The sequence below is a fragment of the Gymnogyps californianus genome, chromosome 24 (assembly GCF_018139145.2).
Source record: "Gymnogyps californianus isolate 813 chromosome 24, ASM1813914v2, whole genome shotgun sequence".
In the NCBI taxonomy this organism is placed as follows: Eukaryota; Metazoa; Chordata; class Aves; order Accipitriformes; family Cathartidae; genus Gymnogyps; species Gymnogyps californianus.
The window spans coordinates 3,508,767-3,525,037 of record NC_059494.1 but is presented as its reverse complement, the minus strand read 5'-3'; the positions used below and the strand labels follow the sequence as shown (position 1 = coordinate 3,525,037).

Here is a 16,271-nt window from a genome sequence, read left to right as displayed (position 1 = left end):
TAGGGGTGGCCCCATGGCACCTGGCTGGGGGGCACCGTGGGGAGCCCCTTGTCCGTGATATGGGGAAAGCGAGGCATGTCCCCGCTCCGGGGCTGAGCCAGCCCGCAGCCAGGGTGGGCGATGACAAGGGCAGGATCTATCCCTGTGGTGCTGGGCTTGGTCACAGCAGGGAACTCAGCCCCCAGGCTGGGTTTTGGGGGGGGGTCTCTGTGAGGGACAGTCCCTCCCCAGATGCCCTGTGCGGTGGGGACCATTCGGGTGCGCTGGCCCCTTCCCTGGTCGAGGCCCAGAGTGACCTGAAACCCCGATTCCGGGCACGGGACTGCAGGGGCGGCTGCAGGTCCCCATGGGAAACCCCGGTCACACAGGGTGCTTTCGCTCCCGCCTCCACCCCCTCCTCCTTCCTGGCAGCAGGATCCGGCCACTGCGGCGAGAAACCATCCCCTGTCCCCAGGGCGTGTGACAAGGCCTGAGGGGAAACTGAGGCACGGTACTGCGGGGTGGCCCGGAGGCGGGTTTGAACCCCTGGCTTTAGGGCGATGTCCCTGGACCACCTGGGGACCTGTGGCTGTGGTGTCCCTGCTGTCCCCTGCCCTGGGGTTTGACCATCCTGCCTGTCCCCACAGGTCCCTGGAACCGGGCAGCTCCGCTGAGTCTCCCTGACATGAAGTGGCTTTGGGTGGTGGCTTTTGTGGCACCCACCTACACCATTCCCTACAACGGCACGGCGGGCAGCACTGGGGACAGAGGTATGGGGGGACGGGGACAATGGGGACAGAGGTATGGGGGCATGCGGGACTGGGGATGGAGGGACTGGGGCAGCTAGGATGGAGGTATGGGGGGACCTGGGGGACGGGCAGGCTGGGGACAGAGGTATGGGGTGTGGGGACTGGGGAGGAACTGGGGGGCTGGAATGGAGGTATGGGGAGTTCTGGGGGGACGGGAGACAGCAGGACTGGGCAGACTGGGAGCGCTGGGGATGGAGATGGAGGGAGCAGGGATGGAGGTATAGGGGCACAAAGGGGACTGGGGACACTGAAGGGACACTGAAGGGACCGAGGACAGAATTACAGGGCATCTAAGGACAGAGGTATAGGGACACTGGAGGGATTGGGGACATGGGGGGACTGAGGACAGAGGCATGGGGGCACTGGTGATGGAGGAATAGGGACGCTGGGGGTCTGGGGACATGAGGGGACCAAGGACAGAGGCAGGGGGGCTGGGGGTATTGGGGAGGGAGGGGCACCGGGGTGCTGGGAACGGAGTTGGGGGGCCCAGGGAGGCACAGAGCCTTCCTGAGCCAGCGGCACCCCCTACCACTCCCTGCCCCCCCCCCCCACTGGGGACGGCAGTGGGGAGAAGGGGGGGGTTGTGCCAGGGGGTGCAGCCCATGCCCACTGCCATGTCCCCCAGGCCGCTGCGCCCTGCAGCACGGCACCCTGGGCACCAAGGTGCTGCTGCCATGCCCGGCCGCAGCGGGGGGGCCGGCTGAGTGGCGCCGGGGGGGACCATCCTGGGAACGTATCCCGCACCAGGGCTGGCCCTCCCCAACGCCAGCCTGGCCCACGAGGGCCACTACAGCTGCCACCACCCTGGCACCGGCGAGACCTGGGCCACCGTCTGCCTGCGGCTGGGCTGTGAGTGACGCTGGCCCCCCCCATGGCCCCCGCTGCTGGCTGGGGGTCCCCTGGGGAGGCTGGCAGTGGGATGATGACTGTCCCCTGCCCCAGATCCCCCTGCGCTGCCTGCCGTCGAGTGCTGGGCCATCAGCTACCCGCAGGCAGTGAACTGCTCCTGGGTCCTGGTCCCCGAGCCGCTGCTGGACACCGACTTCGTGGCCACGTACAGGTCAGTGGGGGGGCCCCGAGCCCCGGCTGAGCCCCCCGCCCCATGCCTGCGTCACATGTGGGGCTGCAGGCAGGGCAGCCCGCCCTTCGCCCAGCTCTCCCCTCTGCCCCCCCCCCCAGGCATGGCGTCTGGAGGGCCACAGAGATGGGCGAGTGCGTCCGCACGGGGCCGCGGAGCTGCTCCTTCGGGGACGTGCAGATGTTCTCCCTCACCCCCTACGTGGTGAACGTGACGGCCGTGAACCCCCTGGGCGCTGCCTCCAGGCTCCTGCCCTTCCTCCTGGAGAACATCAGTGAGTGCTGCTGGGATGGGCCTGGACGCCGGGGTCCCCGCAGACCCCTCGCTCTTAACCCCCCCACCTCCCAAGCAGCGTGCCTGGGTCTAATCCAGCCCTGGGGCTTCCTTTGGGCCTTTCCCCTCCGGTTTGCTCCCCTATTTGGGACGTGGAAACATCAGTGCAATGATTTGCTGGGTCTCAGGCCACCTCTGCAGCCTGGATTGCACAGCTCGGTCAACGGGGCTGGCGGACACGGCGTCGCTGTCCCCAGCGGCCCCGCGCTGGATCCCCCAGCCAGCACCTCCATTGTCTCCCTGCTTCGTTAGTAAAGCCGGACCCCCCCGAGGACCTGCGGGTCTCACCCATCCCTGGGGAGACCAAGAAGCTGCTGTTGGAGTGGAGCCCGCCAGGGTCCTGGCCCTTCCCGGAATACTTCCCGCTGAAGTATCGCATCCGCTATGCCCGGGAGGAGGGCTCTGTCACCAAAACGGTACTGCCCACCCCCCGCTGCATCCCACACGGGGTAAACTGAGGCACAGCTGAGGGACGCATCCCTGAGCAAGGCTGTGTCCTGGTCCCCCAGTCCATGGGTGCCCCTAACCCCGCTCTCCCCCTAGATCGGGCCATACGAGCAGACATCTTACACCCTGACGGGAGTGCGACCCGGGACCCTCCACCACATCCAGGTGGCCGCCAAGGATTTCACAGACTCCGGGGAGTTCAGCGCCTGGAGCCTGCCGGCCTCGGGGACGCCCTGGATGGAGCCGTGACCGGCAGAGCAGGGCCAGCATCCCCTTCCCCATCCTGCTCCTCTCCCTTGTCCCACCGAGGGACCCCACGCGCCCCAGCCACTCTCTGTCCCCATGCCCCCAACAGCATGGAGCCACCAGTACTGGAGGGACCCACCAGAAACAGGCAATAAACCAGTTTGAGGCTCTGGTCCCCCTCCCGCTTTTGTGATGTTCTCTACGAAGCAGCTGAGCTGCCCCTGGGGCTGCTCCCTTTGCTGGCTGTGAGGCCGGACGGGGCCAGGCTGGCCCTGGCCATGGGCAGAGGGGAGGGCAGACCGGCCCCGGTCACCTCAACTGGTCCATATGGCCCGGACTGGTCCCTGTGGAGGGTCCAGACCGGTCACTTTGTATCCGTCCCCCCCCCCCCCAGGCCCTGGCTGGTCTCTGTGGGCTCAGCTGGCCCTTGTGACCCCGCCATGGCCCAGACTGGCCCCCCCCAGGCCTGTGTGGTCCCCCTCCATGGTCTGAGGTGGCCTCCAGGATGCCCCCAGGGCCCAGCCCGGTCGCCCGGCGACCTCCCGAGGTCCGACCCTCGCCCCCGGAACCTCCTTTTGGGTCCCCGAGGGCGGGCGGGCGGGCTCTTGGCGGCGGCACAGCTCGCTGACGGACGGCAGAGACAGCCAGTAGCAGGCGAGGATCCGCCGGGCCTTGGCCCGTGTCACCAATGAGTGGTGGAGGAGGGCGGGGTTATTTCCCGGAAGTGGCGGGTCGCCGCGGGGCTGAGAGGGGTGTGCGGCCATGTCGGAGCGGGAGGTGTTGGACCTGAGCTGTGGCGGGGTACAGAGGCCGGGGGTGCTGGGGCGGGGGGGTGTCCCCGATCACTGAGGAGGGGTCCCCAGGCTGAGGGAATCTCCAGCGCTTCCCAGGTTGGAGGGTTCCTGATGGCTGTAGGGGGGTCCCCAGGCTGAGGTGGGCCTTGTGGGGGAGCCCTGATGGATTGAGAGGGGGGGGTCCGCGGGCCGGGAGGGGTGGCTGGTGGGTGCGGGGAGTCTGGGGCTGATCGTGGGTCCCAGAGTGGGGCGGGGGGGGACGGGACGGCTGGGCTGGGAGGTGCTTGGCTGGGGCTCTTGGCCGCACTGGCAGGGGCTGCCTGGGCAAGCGGGTTAGGCCCTAAAATGATGTGAGGGCTGGGGGGGGAGCTTGGGCTAAGGGCTCGGAGACAGGCGGACACCGCGGCCTGGAGCTGGCAGGGGGTGGTGGACGGGCGTCTGGCCCGTGAGAGCATGCCTGGTTGGTAGGGGCACGCTGGCTCCTGCTGTGTGGAGGTGATGCTTGAGGCCGGTAAGGCAAGGGGGAGCCTCCCTGCCACGGTTCACACTCCTCTGGGTACACACAGGTCCCTGCGGGAATGCTCTCCGCTGGACTTCGATCCCGCTAAGTCACAAAGTCAAACTCCGCAAGTGCTGGCAGTACGTGGTGCGGCTGATGGCCCCGGCCAACGTGCGGTAAGAGGGGCTGTGCTGGGCAGAAGGAAGCGGCTGTAGGAGAGGGGAGTTTGCCTGGGGATTATTTAGCCTCCATACGCTGCAGGGGAGCTGCTGGCAGCAGCCGTTAGAGGTGACGCAGACCAGAAGAAAAGGGGCGAGGGAGAGGGAAGAGGTGCTGGGGGTGATTTTGGAGTTGTTTGAAGAGTAGCTACTGAATTTCCAAAGGCGAAAATAACCGTTGCTCAGAACCTGGGCTGACACAGCTTGAAAATCACTTGGACTTTTATTGGTCTTTCTGTTCTTTTCTTTTGATGTGTTATGGACTTCTCTTTCTTCTTTTTTAGTTGCAAGACGCGTGGTGAATGCATCTCTAAGGGGAAGAAATGCTCGTAAGGAGACTGTTCAGAATGAGGTGTACTTGGGACTTCCCATCTTCCGCTTCTACGGTGCCTGGCAGAGGTCACTTTCAAGGTGAAGTATTTTCTGTGTTTTCTGGGGAGGCTGCACGGTCTGCGGACTCCGCTGAGCAGTGGAAGCACGGGCTCTACCCGTACCTCACGGGAACGAGGTGTCCCAGCAAAGACCGAGTCTGAGCCCGTGCTTTTTGGTGTCTCTTCCCTTTTCGTGGCAGTTCGTAGTGCTAAAGCGTCTCGCCCGTCCATGGGCAGGGAGCAGCAGCGCGTCAGCTGGAGGAGGATGAAGGGACGTGGGTGTCGGTCTGCCCCGGGATGTGAGTGAAATCGGGAAACGTTCGCCTGGAGCTACGGAAGTGGCGACGGGATGGTTGGAGCTGAATTGTCCCAATACAATGACGTTGCTGTCCTGCGTTTTCCTTAGATGTTGAGAACACCGTGGAGCACGGAGCTACTCGCAACTTGCGAGCTGAGAAAGTCTTGGAGGAAGAGGAGAAGACGATGCAGAAGGAGAGGGAAAAGGAAGAGAGAAACAATCCCTGGCGAAAAAAATCCCCGGGGCGCTGTGGAGGGCGGCAGGGCCCTGCCCGGTCCCCTTCAAAGCCCGGCTGAGGCCTCGGGGAACTCTGGAGTGCAGAAGGGTCTGGCCTGGACCCCAGCTAAGCCCGGCCCAAGCCCCAGGGCTCTCCAGAGGGCAGCCTGCGGACCCCATCTAAGCCCAGCCCAAGCCCCAGGGCTCTCCGGAGGGCAGCCTGCGGACCCCGGCTAAGCCCAGCCCAAGCCCTGGTGCTCTCCGGAGGGCAGCCTGCAGACCCAGGCTAAGCCCGGCCCAAGCCCCGGTGCTCTCCGGAGGGCAGCCCGCGGACCCAGGCTAAGCCTGGCCCAAGCCCCAGGGCTCTCCGGAGGGCAGCCTGCGGACCCCATCTAAGCCCAGCCCAAGCCCCAGGGCTCTCCGGAGGGCAGCCTGCGGACCCGGCTAAGCCCAGCCCAAGCCCCGGTGCTCTCCGGAGGGCAGCCTGCAGACCCGGGCTAAGCCCGGCCCAAGCCCCGGTGCTCTCCGGAGGGCAGTCCGCAGACCCAGGCTAAGCCTGGCCCAAGCCCCAGGGCTCTCCAGAGGGCAGCCCGCGGACCCCGGCTAAGCCCGGCCCAAGCCCCGGGGCTCTCCGGAGGGCAGCCCGCGGACCCCGGCTAAGCCCGGCCCAAGCCCCGGGGCTCTGCGGAGGGCAGCCTGTGGACCCGGCTAAGCCCGGCCCAAGCCCCGGGGCTCTCCGGAGGGCAGCCCGCGGACCCCGGCTAAGCCCGGCCTAAGCCCCGGGGCTCTCCGGAGGGCAGCCCGTGACCCGGGCTAAGCCCGGCCCAAGCCCCGGGGCTCTGCAGGACCCGGTGCTGCCCCCTCGTGGTGTGACGCGGCGCCGCAGCCAGGCGGCGCTGTTCGCACATGCGCAACGCGAGCGGCCGTGCTCGTCGCCGCCTTCCCGCGGTTCCGCGCCAGTACCGCGGGTGGGCGGCGTACGCATGCGCGCGGCAGGCTGCCGGCGCTCTGCCGCCCTCGCGTGATGGCGGCCTGGCAGCGTAGGCGCCCGCACGGCGCATGCGCGTTGCGGCCGGGGTGCCAGGAGTGCCGCCGCCAGGGTCCCGCATGCGCAGTGCGGCGCCCGTGCAGGCAGCGGGCCGCGTTGGTCCTGGAATGGCGGGAGCTGTGGGCGTCTGGCACTGGGCTTCCAGGGTGCCGTGGAACATTGCACACCAGCTCCGGAGCTGTAGTCTTTGGCCTCTTTGAACGTCTCTTGTTCTCTCAGATTCCCTCCTTAGGCCCTCATGTTCTTTTCTCTGAGCTGCCTTTTGTGTCTCTGGCCCCTTCAGGACCTCTCTCCTTCAGTCACAAGGCCTGCTGAGTTCTTCCATGTGCCCCACAGTCATCTTTTATCTCTGTAGCTGCCTTTGGAGCCCTCGTGTTCCCTCAGAACCCCCCCTGAGGTCTTTCTTTTTGTGCCCCGGAGCAGTTTTCATCCCCTCTGCTATCTAGGATAACTCTATTCAGTCCCTTGCCCTGTGACGACATCTGTACTCTGCTCAGATCCCATCTTGAGTTCTTCATTGTTTCCCCAAGCAAGGGAAGGTGAGGGCCACCAACAGCTTTCAGTCCTGGCCACTTCTGTGTGGGAACCCTTAGGTGGCGGGCCTCCATTTTGGACCTGGGCTCTGGCGAGGCTGAGGGGCTTGGTGAGGGTGAGGATTAGGTGGTAGAGCAAGCGCAGAGCCCCACAAGCACCCTCAACCTCCCCCAGACCCTCACCCCGGCTCAGCCCTTTTCCAGGGTGCTCAAGAGGCCCCGCTGACCTCCAGTGTTCCCTGGGGCTTCTACTGCGCTTTGCCAGGGCACGGGCATGGCCCTGCTTCCCTCCCACCAGAGAGTCCCAGGGCCTTTGCTGGGCTTTGCTGGTACCTGCAAGGAGCCCTGCTTCTCTTCAGAATTCCCTGGATCCTTTTCCATGTTTAGCCAAAGCCAGGGCAGGGCTCTCCTCTCCTCCAGAGAGTCCTGGGGCTTTCGCCGGGCTTTCCTGGGGACGCGGGCAGTCCCCTGCTGCCCTCCAGAGCGGCAGAGCCTTAACCGGGCTTTGTCGGAGCCCCAGCAGAGCCCTGCTTCCCTCCAGAGAGCCCAGGGGGTTTCGCTGGGCTTTGCCGAGTCCCGGGCAGAGCCCTGCCGCCCTCCAGAGAGCTCCGGGGTCTTTGCCAGGCTTTGCCGGTGCCCTGCTGCCCTCCAGATTTTCTTGGCACCTTCGCCAGCCTTTGGAGGGGCCAGGGCAGTGTCCTACTGCCTTCCAGAGAGCTCCAGAGCCTTCACTGGGCTTTGCCTGGGCGCGGGCAGCGCTTGCTGTCCTTCAAGGGCATTTGGGAGCAGGGCTCGTTCATCTCGTGCAGTGAAGTTCCATCTTGCTCCAGCTGATGGCACGATTGGGAGCGTGTAGAGCAGAGATTTTTCCCAGGAAGATAGACGGCATGTTGGACAAAGCCCCAGTTCTCCCGCTCGAGTATTTGATATTATACAGTGTGGGTCTCAGCCTTGCACCACCCCAGTATTCCCACCAATAATGAGTTCAGAGAAGAGCCTGTTTCTTATAAAATGAGAAAATAAATACAAGCCAGGCCAAGTCACTAGGTCAGAGATGAGACAAGAGTTATCTGCAGGACAAGCAACCAGCGGTTTGAGGCTGTAAAGGACTTCCAGCCATAGGAATGGGCTCCCACCAGCAGGAGTTAATGGTATGTCAGTCCACAGGAGAGCTTCCTTCCACAGCACATGTGTGTTTGAGGCAATAATCCCTCCAGGGTTTCAGCTCCTTCTGTGTCTGACTTACAGCTGTGTAACCTTCTAAACACACAGCAAAGGCATTTTTCTCTGGGAAAGTGTCAGCTCCCTTTGGCCTCACGCTGACAATCGGCCATTGTGTGTCCATTCGGTGATCCAAAGCGCGCTAAGAGAGACTCCAAAGTGGCTGGGCTGAACACCTGGGCTTTCCTGGTGCAATTGTGTAAGGCGAACAGCCTTTGAGTTAATACTGTGGTGTGTGGAGTGAAATCGGGTCTCTGGGATGGGAAGTCTGTGCAGTTCAGAGCAACTAATGGCTCAGTAACGTGTGTAGGTTAGGAATGCATGTTTACAAGGTCTTGCAATGGCAAAAATTGATTGTACGTGTGGGGACAACAGTCCACCTCCTGGTTTTCTGTGCATTTTGTGGATTCTGCTGTTTGAGCAAGAAAAAAGAATTCTTTATGTTACTTATTTCAGGGAGGCAGAGTTGCTTAATACTTAAAAGCCAAGACCAATTATTTTTCTTCCTGGCTCTGTCACTTGCATCAGAGCATGACCTTAGGAAGGACATCAGCTTTGCTGTGAAATTTCTGTATCTTTAGCATGATGGTAATAACTACTACCTCACAGGATGCTGGAGTGGAACTAGTTAATATTCACAAAGATCTTTAAGCTTTTTGTTGATTCAGATCTTAATAAAGCCATTGCTTGCAACACAAGGTTTGCTTTCTAAAATCAGTTTAAAACGGCATAAACTCCACATTCTTTCTAAAATGTGATGGCAAATTCATGAGAGCTTTTACAGGATGGTTCCTGTCGTCTGAACATCGTGTGTAGTTTTTGTTTGTTTTCTCTTCATACCTTCTTAATAAGAAATCTTTGAATTTGGATTCTGATTAAAAAATGTCCTTGGCAGGGCAGTTTTTTATTGTTGCCTGGCAGCTCTCAAAACTTTCACAGATGTTTCTCCATCATTTACATTCAGATTCTATTTCTGCAGTTTTCTCTGTAACCAAAATATACCACTTTTTATTAATTTCTTTGTGGAGGCTGAGTTTTTGGAGTACAAGGCAGCGATCTGAGGCAGTTGGTGTGTGCTTGGTTTTCATATCTCCATAGCTGGAACAGTAGCTCTCTGGGAAGATGAGAACATACGCAACTACAAGACCAGCCCTCTTAGTCAATGAAACCGTGGACCAAAGTTTCATGAGATCCTTTTCCAGCAGGTATAGATTATCTCTGAGCATGTTGTGGAAGGGACCTGCATGAAGGCAATCACTAGGGTCACTGTGACTGTGCACGTGCTTTTTTTGCTCCCATGTCATAATGTGATTTAGCTGGGTGTTTGTGTGCCAGCAACCCAGCTGGTGGCAGACAGGGAGTGTGTAACTAAAACTATGATTTGGTAAAAAAAGAGCCTGCATACCCTGACTTTCCTGGGTGGAGAGCTTGGCAGTCCTCAGATGATAGTTTCTTTCCAGCTTGGGTTTTTCTCTCTCGTTGGCCTCAGGAGAAGGGGCCCACTGGGGAGCTGCCCTTTACAAACCTTGTCTCTATCTTCTTGCACCTTCACAAGGCTCCTGTGTTTAGTCTGGGGCTTGCTGTAACTTAGCAGCATTAGGTAACTTAACAATTACAGTAACCTGCAAGAATGCCTGACTGAAAACCCCTCTGTGCCAGGCAGAGGGGCTCCACTGGGGAGGTGAGTGGGTTCATGATGTTGTACCCTCCCTCTTTTCCTTTTACAGCACTTCGAAGTCTAATAAAAGCTGCGGATTCCCGTTTAATGGATAACGTTGGTTACTAACAAGCTCACCTCCCTCTTAAAAAGCCAACGTCGGTCTCCGGAGATCTAATTTAGGAAGCCCATGTAAGGCAAGGGTGTCCTGCAAGGGCCTCTGGGGTGGAAGCCACACCATGCAGTACTCTAGGCTGGTCGGCTGCTAGAGCTCAGAGTATTTTTATCCACCAGCCAAGATGCCAGAGGCTCTCCTCAAGCTCTGCACCACCTGAGTGTTGTGGAGGGCAGGCTCGCCTCTACAACAGGCATTAATTCTTCCTGAGTGGTGCAGGGACTCCCTGATGGCAGCAGCCAGCAGCAGGCACTGGTAGTGGAACAGACTGGACACTGCAAACAGAAAGGCTCGAGCCCAAGCCTTGTGCTACAAAGCTCTTCTGGTGCCAGCCCTAGTACAATGTCACCTTACCCTCTTCAGTCTGGTCCACTGGATCTGCGGTCTCCTCCTTTTGTGGTCCTCCATCCTCTTGCCTCAGGTGGCTTTCTCAAGGCATTGGTACTGACCTGAGGGACCACTGGATTCTGTGTTAGTTCCTGTTTGTCCTTTGCCGTGGGGCTGAGTTACCACCTGCGTTTTCTCAAAGGTTTTGCTAGAGGATGATGTAGTGCTCCAGAGCTCAGACGCTTTGATCCCGGTTGTCAAACTGTTCCAGCAGAGGCAAGGACGTATTTCACTAGAGCAAAGCAAAAAGACTCTATTAAATTACAGAGGGGAAAGGCCTCTTTCCGAATGTGTGGCAATGTTTGGGTGTGGAAAGGTCTGATACAGAGAAATCTGTTTTCCCACCAATGACATTTGCTTTCAGTGATATTTACCGTAACGCACCATCTTCCTCCTCAAAATGGTGAGTGATGCTGGAGGACACGGGCATTCTTCTATTTAGTAATACAGAGAAGACTTAAGTGTTAATATGGTCGTACCACTGGTATAATGCAAGTGTGTATGGGCAGATCAGCAAAGATCACCAGTGTACGTCGGCATGCGCTTATAGTCGCTGTCCGTAGCCGCTTGTGCTCTGAGCCATCTCAACTATTGGGTGCGCACAGCACCCTCCCTGAACACCACATGAATTTCAAACCTGCCATTTCCACTCTACAATAAGGCAAAGGAATCCATCCGTCTATGGCCTGTTGTTTGCACGAGTGACAAGTCTGTGTCAGAACACCACAAAAGCATGACATTCGTACCCGTGAATGCTGTTGTGATGGGAGTGACATGAAGCTAGAGGGGATCTTGGGTGTCCAGAGACAATCAGGAGACATGAAAGCAGACAGCTTCACCCTGTTCAATATGATCGTCTTTAAACTATGTTTTTACTTCAGATTTGGGCTGCCAATAACTCATTCAAACAATGATCTAATGCCTATGTGAATGTTTGTAAAACCTCACTGCTCTGGCAGCTTGAGCGCTTGCCAAAAAGCAATCACATGTAATTACAGAGAAGGAATTTGAATATACTGGCCTTTCAGTGCAGCATATTTTCCAGTTGTGTTTGTACCATTTTAACTATCTCATTAACTGGGGTTGTGCTCCGTGTTGGGGTTTGTGTGACTTGCTCCTGTCTTCAAAGGAATCTTCTCTGTAGACAGCACTGCCAAAAACCTGTCTACAAACTGCCTGGGATATGGATATGAGATACCTGTGCTGGACTGTTCCTGCAGTTGTGCCTAATGGCATCACTGGCTTGACTTTTCGAGGGAGGTAAGTATATAAGGAACTCGTTATATACTTCCCTGGGCCTGCCACAGTTCTTGGAGGGAATAGTCATAGACTACACTGTGATCAATTAATGGCCATACCCTTTCTGGGAAGAACGTTGTTCATATCTGAAAGCAAGATGGAGTAAAAGCCTTTCAGTCAAGCAGGATAATCACCATCGCACCCATATGACAGTTAGAAATGGCTCAACTGGTTTCCCTTGCATTCAGCACTGGCACCTGGTTATCGCTCCTGTTCCTTGGTCAATGACAGAATGAAGAGGAGAGAGCCTGGCACAGGCCGTGCCCCAAATGATCTTTCAGGTTCTCGGCTATCTCCACCTTCCAGTGTTCCCTGCTGTGCAGAAGGTTCCTGAGGAGGCTTTTCAGGCATGTTGAGCCCTGAATGAGCATTGGGAACAACTAAAAGCTCATAGCTTTTCAAAGGAACACCTGGGAACACCCTTCCCCTGTGACACTGTTGTGCTGTCCCTAGCGTCCGTTCCCGCATCCTACTGTGCAGGAGTTCTTTTCCCAGGAGAAGGGGGCCAGCCACGCAGCTTGACAAGGCCCCTGTAGGACTGGCAAATGGAACTGTTAAGTGGTCGCTGGTCACCTAAAGACAAAGGTGAACCAAAGAGAAGTTTCCAGCTCAGGGTGAAATTAAAGCCCGTCCAGGACAATAGATACCAGGAGCCCCTGAGAAAAAGGAATAAGGTTTCCTTTGGGATAATCCATGGGATTAAAACTGCCGTCTTCATGCTCTCACCTTGCACCTGAGGCCCCAGAGGACATTTCCAAGCAATCTGGGAATTTTGACATGGAAAATTTGATGAGAAGTCTGTCCTTGAAATTCCTCCAGCATCCCAGAAATCCCCTTCACTCCCTTGTCTAGTTCTGGAGAACTAGACCTGTTCCGCAGTTCCCAGGGCAGCGTACAGAGCTTCTGAAGACACCACCTTGGATGTCACCTCTCTTGTAACTCAACAAGCACAGCAGGAATGCCTCGGATGATAGGCTGCCTCCAAAGCAAGGGGAAGCTGAGCAGTCAGCATAAGCACGACCTGCCAGGCAAATCCCGCAGCATCGAAACAGCCTGTGGGACCAACTTGGGAAGGGACTGCTACAGGCACGGGCTGCGGCTGCTGCTGTCCTGCTCTGTGTGTTGGCAGTGGGAGGCTGGTGCCTGAAGCAGAGAGGACAGGCAGGGTGGAAGTGTTCCCTGGTTTGTTCTTGATACCAGGAAGATCTCTCCATGCAGCAAGTCAGGAGAGTGCAGCCAAAGGAGACTAGGTAGGACTAGCACTGCAGGACCTGCCACTACTGGCAGGTATAATAATGCCAGGGGACCCAGACAGTGACACTGCAGCTCATGTCAACACCTGAGGGTCAGCCAGCGGCATGCACGGAGCTGGGACATGCCCTGCTCCTTACCTTTTCCTACTGGCAGTGTCCATGGCTGCTCATCCTGCACGGGATGCTGAGGCACCACCTCCTCCGTGCACTGCACACAGGTCAGGAGCGTGGGCTTGCAAAAGGGAGTTCTCTTGGGTGCCAGCATCCCTTAGGGTCAGGGTGGTGCTGGGTCCTTTGGTGGATCTACCTGGAGAGTCAAAGACATCTTTTAAAGCATTGGGGTTTCCAGGCCTAGGTAACCCAATCACACAGGTAAACAGAAGCGATATCCAACCATGAGGTTTCCCAGTCCGTGCTATCCTTGGAGACAATGCTGGTTTCATGGATAATTCTTCTCCTGTGGCCCTGGGTACCGAATTTCATGTGAAGATATGAGTATGTCCAGAGCACTGCACAGATAGCATTCTTTTGTGCAATCAACTGATTTGCCTTTAGAATGGAGTGTCCGTGTCCTGTGTCCCAGTGCAGAGCCTTCGTAGTCACATTTGCGTGGCCCACACACTCGTCCCCAAAGGGATTTGTGGTCATCTCAGACTTACAAATGTCTGAAATGCTGGGGCTCAGGACTGACTCCCTTGCAGATAAACTATGTGTAACAAAGGCTGCCCAGCGAAGGGATGCAGCAAAAACTCCCTCCGGGATTTTCCTGTGCTCGGAGGGTGAACCCTGACCTGTTTGCAGCCTCTCTAGTCTGATGGGATAACCTTTGGGTAGCCCCAGGTGCCCGCCAAGCCGCTTTATCGCTCCACTCCTCAGCGGGACAAGGGGAAGAAAATAAGATGAAAACCTCATGGGTTGACATAAAGGCAGTTTAATAAAGAAGAGCAAAGGCCGTGCGCAGAACCAAAGGAAACAAAAAAAATTTATTCTCTTGTTTCCCATCAGCAGGTGACGTCCAGCCACTGCCTGGGAAGTAGGGCCTCAGTATGCACAGCGGTTGCTTCGGAAGACAAACACCTTAATAATAAATGCCCCTTCCTCCTCCTCCTTTCTCTTAGCTTTTATTGCTGAGCATGACGTCCTATGGTATGGAATATCTCTTTGGTCACTTGGGGTCAGCTGTCCTGGCTGTGTCCCCTCCCAGCCTCTTGCCCACCCCCAGCCTCCTGGCCCTTGAGAGGAGCCAGCCCTTGAGGCTGGAGAGACAGCCGTGATGCTGGGAGCACTGCTCGGCGGTAGCCAAAACGTGGGTGTGCTACCTGCACCCTTCTAGCTACAAATACAAAGTGCAGCACTCTGAGGGCTGCTGTGGGGAAGGTTAACTCCATCCCAGCCAGACTCAATACATGTAGTCATTCAGCAAAGCTGGCAGAAGCCTCCTGTCCTGCCTGCCCAGGCTATGCATAATCTCTCCAGGTATTTAGCCGTTGAGGAGGAAGGGTGTGCTCTTTGTTCATCTGTTGGGTCCCGCTGCATGTCCTCTGTTCTCACCAGTAATTCTACAGGTAAACTCCAAAACACCTGAAGGGTTTGTACAAAAGCATGGTCGGTAGCTCAGCTCAGGAGGTCAGGGACACACACAGGTCAAGTCCTGTGAGACCAGGACCTGTTATTTATGGGAGGAAACTTTTTCCTGAATGTGAGAGAGGAGAGGTGGATTCTGCTCTCCAGTGACCACTGGGGTTTGAAAGCCTAATTTCCAGCCAACAGTCATCACATAAACTTGTGCTGAAGAACCTGACCTAGTTTGAATAATTAGAGGTAATTGTCAGCTCTTTTCAAATGACAAAACCCTTAATCACCAGCAGATGCTTAGCCAGCCTCACAAAACAGGCTGGAAACCCGTAATGGGATGGGGAGTATTGTTGTCCCGGAGGCACCAAGTTTCAGGAATGGGCAGGAATCTTCCTTAGGGGTTTTTCCAATACATGGTCAGATGCTCGGACTGGGGCACCGGTTCAAGCTCATGGACTGGGCATCTCTCCAGAGAATCTGTAAATATGCCATGAGCACATAGATGCCTGGCACGGAAGTATCAGGGAACGATTCAAGATGGAGCAACTTTGAAATGGCGAGCTGAAAGTTTGGATTGCTCCATGGGTTCCTGTTCCAGATCCTTGAATCTAGACTCTCAGATCCCTAAGCTAGTCTGGGGTTTCCTAAAGCTTTTGGAGCCCTGACAGACGCCTGTGTGCTCTGGGGCAACAGATCCTTGGAGCTGTCTGCCAAGTGCACTTCTGGGAAGCTAAGGCGGCCCTGAATTCAGTGGAAACCCCAGAAGATCTCTGGAGAACTGTGTTCTGTGAGCTGAATGTGGGAACCTTTGACTTGAGAGACTGGTATTTTCCAGTCCATTTTGTTGGAAGGGGCTGGACTCCCGAGTCCTGGTGGCAGTGAGGCAGAGCTGAGGGGCAGCCGGGAAGGAAAAATGCAAGACTGCAGGCAGCTGGGAACTACACCCGGTCCTGTCTGTGCATCTCACCTGTCTGTGAACCAACCGCCTTCCGAACCATGCCACCCTCTTCCCTGCACACAGTTGTTATCTTAGCATGGGAGGAGAGACTGCTGAAATAAGAGGGTCCTCGGAGAGCTGACTTTAAAAAAGGACCCTGTCTGCAACCTCTTCCCTGCTCTGGCTTGAGCTGCAGCGAGCCAACCCTCTACTCTCCTGCCTCATCCACTCTCCAGAGGAAAATACTCCTGAGCCCCATGATCCTGCCTTGGTATATCCCCAGGCCATCTCTCTCCCCCAAGAATGTCTCCCTGACTCCTGCTGCTTCTTCCCTGCAACATGCAACAGGTCACAAGCTGTGTGTTTCCATCCTTGTCACTCAGGGATCTCAGGGTGATGTTGCACTCTATGGCTTTCTTAACCTCTTTAAGCCCTAGCTTATTCTTCCAGGGCTTAGTTTCTGTGGCACTTAGAGATAGCGGTGGCACTGCTTCCATCTTTCAGAGCACGAGCGAATTGACTTTAATGTGAGCGTGTGACGTTGGCTACACTCACATAAAGCTACACCGAGTTGCCTCAGGTTACACCGTAACTCCCACTGGAGTGGGAGTTATTTGCAAATAGGCAAAGCCCTGAAGAAAGGAGACAGTATCTAACGGGGGAAAGAATACTGATGGGAAGAGCAGGATACGTGGCACTACCTGGGATATCCCGGTCCTAGCTGGGCACCTGGGTGTGTATAGACACTCTGTATAAGTAGAAATGGGTGCCTCTGGAAGGGTCTGAACCCACCAGGGAGTTAATCTGGATTGCTACTTCCTTTATGTTGACTGCAAGTGGTGGCTAGGTGAGACCTGACTTATAGTTACGTGAAATTTAGGAAAAGGAACACTCCAAG

The 16,271-nt window shown here is 56.9% G+C and overlaps 1 protein-coding gene across 1 annotated transcript; it reads left to right on the top strand.

Annotated features, from left to right (window-relative positions):
* The first annotated feature begins 664 nt into the window (after positions 1-664).
* On the top strand, positions 665-2,895 carry EBI3 (Epstein-Barr virus induced 3). Its single transcript, XM_050910794.1, has 6 exons — positions 665-749; positions 1,536-1,637; positions 1,731-1,848; positions 1,968-2,140; positions 2,452-2,615; positions 2,743-2,895. Exons 1-6 carry the CDS (start codon positions 665-667, stop codon positions 2,893-2,895), a joined length of 795 nt encoding a protein of 264 aa, XP_050766751.1.
* The last annotated feature ends 13,376 nt before the right edge of the window (positions 2,896-16,271 follow it).